The sequence below is a fragment of the Epargyreus clarus genome, unplaced genomic scaffold, assembly GCF_041222505.1.
Source record: "Epargyreus clarus isolate Ecla_fem2 unplaced genomic scaffold, WU_Ecla_fem_2.2 ptg000011l, whole genome shotgun sequence".
In the NCBI taxonomy this organism is placed as follows: Eukaryota; Metazoa; Arthropoda; class Insecta; order Lepidoptera; family Hesperiidae; genus Epargyreus; species Epargyreus clarus.
The window spans coordinates 7,028,198-7,039,520 of record NW_027332219.1 but is presented as its reverse complement, the minus strand read 5'-3'; the positions used below and the strand labels follow the sequence as shown (position 1 = coordinate 7,039,520).

The following is an 11,323-nucleotide window of genomic DNA, read 5'->3' as shown; positions in this document are numbered from 1 at the left end:
GCTCCTCGACTGTTATACTTAAATGTTAAAACATTTTTTTCTATAAAAGTGAAAAGGTCTGTAACATCGTAGAATTATCTAATACTTTATTAATAATAATTTATTTAAATGTATAAATATTCAGCATCCTGTTGGCCTTTTATAATAATTTAAAATTGTCCAATAGATTGTGTAACATGAACATTGTAACAACATAAACAATCCGTTTAAAGGGGGCTTATCCTTATTCATTTATTTGTGTCGTGAACTGCACCAAAGTTTCAGAAAATGTGATATTTATCCTTACACAACCGTCTGTATAGTTTTAATACTATTGGAATAAATTGTAAGACACGCAAAGAGCTGATAGATAATGGTAAATATCTTGATCGGCACTTTGTTACATGACAGATCTAAAAACACTTAAGTGGAAATAGGCTACCCACCTAGTCGAAATATATGTATAATAATGCTTTCTCACTCATTCACTTGTTAAGGGATACTTGGAATAACTTATATAAATAAAGACAAAATATTCAAAATGCCGACGTTTGTATGTTTCTCACTCACATTTACGAATAAATATACATTAAAACCCAAGCACATACCGATACAATACAATATACCGATCGCAAAACTTATAGCAGTAAATATTGCTATTGAGATCCTTATTTCCGCAATAAAATAGAATATGAATAGAGTATAATTGTAAAAATAACAACACCGTCTTAAAGGCAAGAGAGGCTTACTTAAAGAATATCCTAGTAGGTTTGTCTTCATTCGGAAACTCGATGAAGGGGTGTGTTTGTTTGTGTTCGAGCATTTTGCTTTCACTCGAGAATTTGTCTCCACAAATATCACAGGCGTATTCATCAGAATTCGGTGAAACGATACTTTCATTTGCGTCTTCTTTCTTTTTATCTGACCTTTTTTTCTTGGAATCTTTTTCTTTTGATTTGTCTTTTTTGGACGTCGACTGCTCTTCGATTAACGGCACTCCTGTCCTTAAAAACTCTCTCATATTCAAATGTTTTAAGGACATTTTGTGCTGGTTCAATCTGTTTTCCGAACTGCATTGGTACTCACAGATAAAACAGACGAATTTCATGTCGCCCGTATGTATTTCCGCGTGTGCCTTTCTTTTCTCAGGCGTCGCGAATCGGAAGTCGCAGAACTTGCATGGATACTTCCTTTCGGGCGAATGAAACCGCATGTGCGATGTTAACGCAGTGTCATCTTTACAAATCTTTCGACACTCGACACACATTACACCTTTCTCGACAGTTTCGGATTCGTCCACGCTGTCGGTGTTGTGGTGTATCCGTCTGTGTGACGTCAAGCCCTTCTGACTGACGAACACTCGTCGGCAGTCATCACACTGAAACTGACACTCGGTTTTCACGTCCGGACTGTGTTTCTCTATTTGATGCAACGCGAGCTTATCTGCCTCGTGGAATTGGAGCTCACATTCCTCACATTTCCACGCTTTCACCAATTTGGAGAAGGCTTCGAGGACGTCCAAAACAGACTGTCCTTCGACCTCCGGGTGAAAGGTCTTTGTGTGGTTCCCGAAATCTATAATCTTCGGGAAGGTTTCCTGACAATGCGGACACGTGTACGGCTCTTTATGATCGTCCATTACGTGACATTTCAGTTCTGATAACTCCGAACACGTTTTCGCGCACATAAAACACCTTAGCTTCTGTTTCCCCTTCACCACTTCCGAAATCACTTTGTACTCCATTAACTGAACCTTTTGGTGTATTTGTAAATGTTTGTACAGCTCTTTTCTCGTATTGTAGTCGGTGGGACAAAACTTGCACGGAAAACGTTTTCTGTGGAGTCGCCGTCGATGTAACGCGAGGTCGTTCTTATCCGTAAACTGTTTGTTGCATGAGTGGCAAGAATAACATGAATTTGTGTCCTGAAGCAAGTTGTGTGACCTGAGACAAGTTTCCAACCGACTTTTCCTTTGGAAGACATTCCCGCACGTGCACTGATAGCCCTCTTTCTTTATATTTTCCTGTTTTATAACTTTAACATCATACTCTGCTTTATCTTCTTTAATATCTATTTCTTTTTTGTAGCTTTTTATTCGAATAGAGAACTTTTCGTCTGGATCATCTTTGTACTTCTTTTTTCTTTTCTTAACACCTTTATGATTAATTCCTCCTTCTTGAGCCTTACGCCTTTTATTACGATTGTCTATTCTTATTTTTCGGCCTGAAATTTCTGAACTTTTACTATCCTGAATATCTATATCTGTTCCAATCGTAAAGTCGTCGTCTAATTCTTGAAGTTTCTTTTTCCGATTTTCAATTCGAGTCTGTTTTCCCTTTATAACTCCTAAAGCCCTCTTATCTATGGAGTTATGGACTCCTATATGTCTTTTCAACTGATGTATGGTCTTGCATACTTTTGGACATTTAGGGCAAATAAGATGCTTGTCCTCGATATCTCTTTGATCTTTCTCCTTCAGTAACCCATAGGCCTCTTGTTCAAGTGACAATTCATTGCCAGTAATTGAATTTAATTGGAAGACATCATCATAATCTGCAGTATCATCATAACTTGTAGTATCATTGTAAGTTGTAGGTAATATTTCCTCAGGGTTACCGATTTTCGGTAAGGAAATCCCTGCATGCATCATTGGGTGTATTTCCATGACAACTGTTTTCGTTGTTTCTGATTGTATCAATCCGTCCTGCGGATTGGTTATCGTAGATGTGGTATTTATGACCTTGTTCGATATCAGATGTGTTTCAGTTACTGTTAGTTCCAATTCATCTTTCACGCGAACCTTTCCTATGTCCAGTTTTTCTGGTTGCTGTAAATAGAAAATGTCAACATATCCATTTATTAAAATATGTGCATAGACCTTAGTTTGTAATGTCTCTAAATCGAAAATATATTATGTTCTGCTGCCAAGGAGAGTCTAAGAGAATGACAATATAAAAGGTGTTATGATTAAACTTCTATTGTTCGGCAACTATTTAATAGATTATGCATATGCTTTACATAAATATAATCAACTGTTGATACATTAAAATCATATATGTACTGCTGCCACTGTTTCAATGAACCAAACTTAGTAGCTCTAGAAACAAGATGTTACACCCATGCAACTATAATTCACAATATAGATAGTAGCCAATGACCAAGTAGACTAAATGTAAATAAAAATGAAATGAAATTACTGGGTTAACAAATATGTTGGTGTTGAAGCATCCTTTTAGGTAAATGTAATATGTTCTTATACTATGCATATACCAGGATATCCCTGGTACCATTTTTTAATAGTATATTTTTTACATGTATTTTTAATTAATATGACATTTATCTAAAGCATTTTTATTTATTAAAGCAGAGACCACATCATACTACAAGTGGACATTTGTGATGAATCCTAAAACATTCCTTATTATCAAAGATTAATCCTATCTTTTCATAAATATACCTCTCAAACTATACATAGTAGTTTTATATCACTGTTAAAAGACATAAGCATGGCAGTAGTGCCACCATTGTTAAATCACAAAGTCTTGCTCGAATTGTACTTACCTCTAAAGTGCCATAATTTTCATCTTTAACATTCACATCATCTTGCAAACATGCCTCAACATTCCCGAGCGCGGCGGCATCCCGACTGTCCATGCTACCACCATCATCAAAGTTTGGGTAATCATACGACACCAGCGAATCATCAACATTCTCACTCTTAACTTGAAGGAATGCACTATCTGCATTCGTCTCTTCTCTAATCTCTGATTCTTTCGATAAATCATGTTTATCAAATCTATCATCAACATCACCACGAGCTTCTTTATCATTACTATCATCAGGTATCTCTCTCTTAATCTCCAACTGTACATTTTCAAAAGGATTATTGTCAATACTATCTTCACTAATTAAATCATCACTATTCAAGTTCTCTGGCTTTATTTGTACTATGATGTTGTTCTCTAGAACATGTTTCGTAGACTCTACTTTAACATTAGCATTATAAATTATATCAGACTGATCATTTTCACTTGTATGGGTTTGGGTAGTTTCAGGAGTTGCCATTTTACTGGAAAATAAATAAAAAATAGAATTAATGGTATTCACAATATATTATCCAATTAGAATTTCTGGTTTTATTTAAACACTAATTCAAAATGACTCTTGAAATTAAGTATAATAATCAAAAGTTAGTAACAAAACATAAATAACAAAATTTATGGAACACACACATAATTGGTACGAAAATATGTTTTAATTTGATATGTACGAGTTCATGTCCTTCAAAAGAAGTTTTTAAGGCTCATACGTCGCAAGAAAACAATGAGGAATTAATTAACTTACCCACCAATATTTTACTTTTGTTTTTGTTAGTAAAATATATATTACTCGACCATTATTGCTTGTAATTCGTAATACACTTCAAATAATCTTATTAGATATACAAAACAACCTTATTTAGAACTGCTACAAGCTAGAAGGAACACTATAATAATAACTTCGTCTAAAGTTAATTGGAGTTACGATTCCACCATTCATTTACTACTGATTATTACAATTATTCAGTACAAATGGTCATTAACAGTACATAACATTGAACTTAATATAATTCCACACTGAATACGTAGTAACTGTTTTTTCTCAAGCATAATTGAATCAAAATAAAACCGATAATTCCAAAATCCAAATTGGTTTCAGTAGAAGGGAAATCTACCGCTCGCCAAACCAAGAAATAATATTGACAGCTATGGTTTTTAATACGCAGTTTCTAAATATTCAGCCAACACTTCACATTTATTATTTGAAAATTAATTATTATATTTAAAGAACTGCTCATTAATTATTACAAGTTTTAAACATGAAATTTAATTCATTTACAAACAGGGACACATTGAAATATTAAGCTGAAATGACATAAATAAAATTAGTACAATTCCACTTAACGATTTAAGTGTTCGTGTAGTATTTCATATATTGTTTTCTCATTTTAATGTATAGGAACGAACAGGATGACTACATTTATTGGTTATGGTGACGTATTGGAACTTGGAACGCGTTCATTCATATAATAAAAATGGCGTCTTGGTTTAAGAATGCTGATTTCTGAATGCTTCTGAAATTGTTAAAATACACAACGCTAGAACGCATCGTTAAGAAGTGGTGGTAAATTTAATCTGGTCATATTGATATTTTTTGATCATGCGTAAAAATAGCGTTATGGACGAATTTTGTTGTAATTTCAGGATGGTTTTAAGAATAATTGGAGCTCGTAAAAAATGGCAAAAATTGTAGACTTGCAAGCTGTCGTAAAACATATTGTGAACGGAAGTTTTAGTGATAGCTTGTGTCGAATTTGTCTCCTGCCTTTGGGGGAATGTTACGAAGATGTTTTCACGAAAGTATGTAAGGAAGACAGGGAATACTGCATTGCAGACATCCTGGAAACAATTTGTAAAGTAAAGGTTAGATGTTTTTCTAAATACTTATTCTCTTTTGCATGTCTCCAGCACTATTTTTTCCTTCCTTGCTGATATACAACAACAACATGTATATCTTTAACTTTCTACCAACAATGTGTAGCAACTTTATCTTAATTAGTCTGTAATGATTTTAATAAGCTCCTAAGGAAAGTTGCCTTAGGAGTCCCAAGTACCTCCCAAGTCCATGTTATTTGACAGTAGTATAAGTTTTATTTCGAACATAACGGGACGGAAACAAAGTATATAACTACTTGAATGATGATAAAGCACTTTTTGATAAAAAAGTATAAATTGATAAAGTATAAATTGTGTAATGAAATAAGCACTAACCATCTGTACAAAAAAAGGTATGCTATGTATGTAGTATTTATTAGAATTGCTTTAATTTTTTTTTAACTCATGGTTATGTAGTAAAAGTCTTGAAAGGGTAGTTACCAATTCTATTAGAATTTAATCATTAACTCTTTTTAAATTTCAGATTACTTACTCTGAACGATACAAAGTTTGTTCAGAATGCTTTTTCGAAGCTTCATCGGCTTACAAGTTTTACCTACTATCAAAGCGGACTGAAGAAATCCTCAAGAACTATGTGAATCTCCTGTACCAACATATTGGTTCTCTGGAGGCCCCCGAAGAAAGTAGTTCAGACTCCATATGCATCAAATTGCCAATTATTGAACCGAAAACAGATTTATTTGATTATGATTTAACAGGAATGTGTCTGCATAGTAACGACAAACAATTTGAAGATTTACAACTTGATAATGATGACAAAAAGTTAGTAGCAGAATTAGAAAATAAGGTAGGAAAAGTTGAGAAATATGACATACCAGAGAGTCAAACTAAGGTTAAGAGTGAGAACACGAATGATGACGATTTAGTCGTAGTATTCCAAGATAATGAACCATTTTATTTTAAACCACAAGAGGATGGCTCGTTACAACAGTTAACGAAGGAGGAGGTGAAGGCATACTATGATGATATGAATGAATCAAAAAATACTGAGAAAATAAATTATTTACCAAAGAGACGCAGAAGACGGAATCCTATGGATTATAAAAGTTGTAGTCGTTGCCCCATCAAGTATAGATTTGTAGCAAAATTGAAGGAGCATATGAAGACAGACCATAATATTGATATGTTTTATTGTAAGGTAAGTTGTTTTTATTATACAGAGGTAGCATGCAGAAAATGAGTAGATACTGCCTTCTGTAGGTGTCTGTAATCAACCAGAGTTAAATTAGATGCCTAGGTGAGGCTGACCACAGATGTCACAACCTCTGATGATTAAGTTGAATTGCCTCGGATAAGTATGTCTCTCTTACACCCTTCAAATCAGAAAATAGTAGCGCACACACAAAAGTTTGAAAATTTGTGTTAAAGAACTTTTAGGCACATGATAACTATTTTTCTTCTGTACATAACTTTAAAATTCAGAGGTGCAATCATGGAATGCTAACCTGAGTTTTGAGTGTTTTGAGGGATTGGGAGGCTCAATTTGAATTACCGCATATTATCTACATAATGCTATATTACTTCCAGATATGCAAAGCCATAATTGAAGACGAACAAGAGTTCAACAACCATCTAAAGACACACATGAACGTCCACAGATGTTCGATATGCGACGCTGTGTTCAAAAAACGTGATACCATTATCGCTCATATAAAATCCCATGAAGCGATGAAAAAGTTGAGGCAGTCCAAAGGTGCCCATGTCTGTGAGATTTGTGGCTGGATGCTGAAAGATGCGGAGAGTCTGAAAGAACACCATGAGGATAAACATGTGAAGAAATACACATGTTATTACTGTGGACGCATGTACAAGGGAGAATTGAGTTTTGATATGCACATTAAGAAACATGAGTCCATTATTAATTTGAAACAGAAGTAAGTTTTGTTTTCTTTGGTATAAAAATAAAATTGCACATAAATAACAGATAGTATGTGCTCGCTGCTGCTTTATAAATATTTATAAGCAACTCCAAATAGGATTTAAGAGTTATTTCAAGTTGGCCACAATGCATTCTTACCCGAGGAGTAAGTTGACATGCCTCCATCGCCTTACCATACTATTCAAATCAGAACACAGAAGTGCATAACACTTTTATAAATAAGAAATACATAGGTGTGAAGGTGGCTACATAAGCCTCTAAACCTACCAAGATAGTTTATTTTATATTTCATAAATATGCTGCGGCGCATTGACATTTGTTAGGTTTATAAGTCAGGCTTAGAATCCTACTTCAGATGAGCCACAAATGTATAGCAGCCCTCAGCAGTAGAACACTTAATATACAATGGATTTGCCTTAGTACTAAAACACAAGCACTCTTAGCTATTGTTTTAAGGTAGAAATGACTGGCAGTTTTAAAGATGTTATATTTATATAATACTAGCTGACCCGGCAAACATTGTGTTGCCATATAAATATAAAAATGTTAAGGGTGAACAACCCTTTTCACTTAGGGGTATTAAAAATAGATAGACCGATTCTCACACCTACTGAATATGCATATAAAATTTGGTGAAAATTGGCAAAGCCGGTACGGTAACTAACATTGTGACATGATAATTTTATATATAAGATTTTAAAATTACGCTTAAGGCTTTTACAATATAGACCCAATGTTGATCAATTCTATGGTTTAGCGAGCGGTTCACTCACTAAAAAATAATTATTTCAGACGTGACCTAATATTCGGCAAGACGGACCAGCCAAAAGAGAAGAGTGGTCCAAAGAAACGTCGCTACACGTGCAAGCAGTGCTCCCACAGCTTCGTGGACGAGCGAGCGCTCATGTGGCACGAGCGGCTGCACAACGATGAGAGACCTTACACTTGTGATGTGAGTGTGGAATCCTCTTTGGTATAGTCCGCGCCAAACTTCTAGTCCGCTCTGAAGTTGTAGCGCGCAGGTGTAGTCAGAGAGCCAATCCGGTCGAACATAACCGCAAGCATATACTAATAACTAATGTATTGTACTATTGTCAGTCGCTCATTGTGAACGAACATTATGAAGTTGTTTGCGCTTCCATAATTGTTTAATTCATTTTTATAAATCTCTCAGGTATTCAGGTTTCCTCATGATGTTTTCCTTCACCGTTTAGCAAGTGATAATCGATTTCTAATACGCACATAACTTTGGAAAAATCAGAGGTGCGTGCCTGGGCTGAACCTCGGAACCCTTGATCTAGAGGCTGAATTTCTCAACCACTGGGCTATCACTGCCTTCAATTTAATATATATCTATAGTCCTATTCATAATTAGGTGTCCAAAATGCAAATTCTTATTTTTGACAAAATTAAATGAATACAACGATAATAAAATAATAATCTAAATAAATTAAAATCAATTCACATTTTCCAATATTTATATTAATTAAATTTCATTTCATACAGTAATAATAATAATAAAAAAAAGTTATATGGTAGAAAATTAAAATGTGATAATGGTAACACAATCGGGATGCAAAACATTGGTTGTGCCGCCATTTTTAAGTTTCGTTTAAGTTTTTTGTTGAGTTTCTTTAAAGTTTTTGTTTCTTGTTAATTTGTTAGGGTTTACAATACCTGAAATCGTATTTTGACAATGACATTTCTTTGTTTACATTTTGGACACCTAATTATGAATCAGACTATACATGTTTACAGGTGTGTGGTCGTGGCTTCGTGTCAGTGAATCGCCGAAACCAGCACGCCCTATGTGCTCATACTGCACCGACGCGCCGCTGTCCGCTGTGCCCCGCGCTCTTCCACCTACGCTCCATGGTTAATACGCACATCAAGAAGGTGAGCATACATATAGAGATTTTGTTTTATAATATAAGAGTAGCAGACGAGCATGCAGTCCACCTGATGGTCAGTGGCTACTGCTGCCCATGGACATCTGTAATCAACCCTAGATAGGATTAGATATTCCTACCTGAGGTCGGCAGATGCGCCGCTACCCCTGCTGTTGAGGCAGAAATAGGTGTGGCGGTGGTGCCGCCGTACTCTAACAACAAAGGGTTTTACCATCTTCAAATAATCTTATCTTAATATTGAAATCTTTCAAAGACAGGCAGAAGACTAATATTTTTTACTTCAATAAATATCCCCAGGTGCACCTCCAATCGCACAAGCGTCGCAGAGCCAGCAAGCACCAGTACGTGTTCTGGAAGACGGAGCCCGTGCCCTTCCAGGAGCTCAGCGTGGACGTGCAGAATGATATCTTAGAGCTGAAGAGCTCACAGAGGGAGCGGCTTAGGGGGGATATGGTATGAAAAAAATTGTATTTTTTTTTATTTTGTTTTTTTATCTTACTATAGGCTTGCGTTTGGCTTGAACGTTACCTGATGTTAAGTGAGATGCAGCCTTGGATAAAACACGCCTAGAAGTAGCCTATTCACCCTTGACTTGAACAATCCCAGGTCGTATGTATGTATGTAGTGAATTTGTACTCTTAAGTCTGCTCCACATTCTCGCGAGAAAAGCACGAGAAACTAGAATGTGGACCCGATTCGTATCGGCTCCATTTCGTTTCTCGTGCTTCTCTCGTTCTCGCGAGAATGTGGAGCGGGCTTTACGCCAAAGATTCACATTTGAATAGTTATTCATATTAGACATTGTCAAAAAACCTACCTTTGGTAGAAAAAATGTGCATAATTGACTATCAATTATGCACATTATTGGTTACTTCGAGAAACTCGAAAAATGGAAATTTTTATATTGGTGGATGGTTTTAACACTATTTAATTACATATTATTTTCTTGTGTTAATTTTGTTATTGTGTAATATTGTTATAAAGTCAGATTTGATTTTTATTTATTTATTTATTATTTATGTTTTTACTTAAAGTTTTGTTCTTTTTTAGATACGGCGTTTCAAATCAAAAGCTAGTTCAGATTTGAAAGAAGCTGAAAACTTTTTGGATTACCTAACAGACAGTCCAGGTATGTACTACATTTTTTATTTATTTACTCTTTATTGACCATGTTAAAAACAGTGTGGTACGAAAGGCGGACTTAATGCTAAACAGCATTATCTTCCAGTCAACCTTAGGGATGTGCAGAAAAATTGAAGGCGGTACAACTATACTAAAAATAATAATAATAAATATAATATTTATATTTAAAAATAATTCAATACTTTTTTGTCAGGTCGATCTAATACTAACTGGCATTGTGTCCTACTTAGTATCTCGCCTAGAAATCGTCCTATTTCGGTTTAAGGCGTGAGTGGGCTAATAGTCAATATACATAGAATACAATAGCTAAAAAATCTATGTCATGTCTACGGTGACCACTTTAGGTTTTAAATGTACCTAACATAAAATAATAAAGACAATAAAAAGCTGAATTGTATATTGTTCTTTTAATTATACATACATATTATATATCAATGTGTAAATGTTTATCAAATTACTCAAGTAATTTTATGACTTTTTCAGGAAATGCAAGCAGTCCCAGTTTAGCAAATTATGTAACAAATTAAATTGAATAGTATTTTAGTGATGTGAGCATTAAACCTAGCAGAATTATGTGTTATTGAAATTGTACAGTGAAATAATTATGTATATAATTTATTTTAAATAAAGTTGATTGAAACACAATGTTTTGTTGTTTTAATTTTATTTGAATTTTGTAACTATACATCAATCGAACAAAAGTTGCATAAAATAACTTTTTCTTACTGGTTTTAATAGCAAATTAATATTCACTTATAATACTATCTCATTGAAGTATCATCTCAGTATTGTACGTAGAATGTGATTCATTTACCAATGTTATTGTATTCAAGAAAATACCTTGTATTTGAGAATTTTATGTACCTAATAATAACGCTTTCTACACTCACAGCCCCACACTAGGATTCCCTGTATCG

General features: G+C 34.5%; 2 protein-coding genes across 4 annotated transcripts; one reads left to right on the top strand and one right to left on the bottom strand.

Moving 5' to 3' along the window:
- Positions 1-201: 201 nt before the first annotated feature.
- LOC140745908 (uncharacterized) lies at positions 202-4,725 on the bottom strand. Its single transcript, XM_073077864.1, has 3 exons — positions 4,324-4,725; positions 3,541-4,048; positions 202-2,806 (listed from the first exon to the last, which is right to left on the bottom strand). Exons 2-3 carry the CDS (start codon positions 4,042-4,044, stop codon positions 725-727), a joined length of 2,586 nt encoding a protein of 861 aa, XP_072933965.1. The 5' UTR covers positions 4,045-4,048; positions 4,324-4,725; the 3' UTR covers positions 202-724.
- A 267-nt stretch (positions 4,726-4,992) lies between these two features.
- Positions 4,993-11,051, top strand: LOC140745907 (uncharacterized). Of its 3 annotated transcripts, none has more exons than XM_073077862.1 (9): positions 4,993-5,142; positions 5,223-5,441; positions 5,938-6,612; positions 7,002-7,348; positions 8,146-8,305; positions 9,112-9,249; positions 9,561-9,716; positions 10,314-10,392; positions 10,890-11,051. In XM_073077862.1, the coding sequence occupies exons 2-9, from the start codon at positions 5,256-5,258 to the stop codon at positions 10,931-10,933; spliced, it is 1,785 nt and encodes a 594-aa protein (XP_072933963.1). In that variant the 5' UTR covers positions 4,993-5,142; positions 5,223-5,255; the 3' UTR covers positions 10,934-11,051. The 3 variants fall into 3 exon arrangements, with proteins under 3 accessions (XP_072933963.1, XP_072933964.1, XP_072933962.1); XM_073077863.1 differs by having other exon boundaries at positions 5,001-5,139; XM_073077861.1 differs by having other exon boundaries at positions 5,031-5,441.
- The last annotated feature ends 272 nt before the right edge of the window (positions 11,052-11,323 follow it).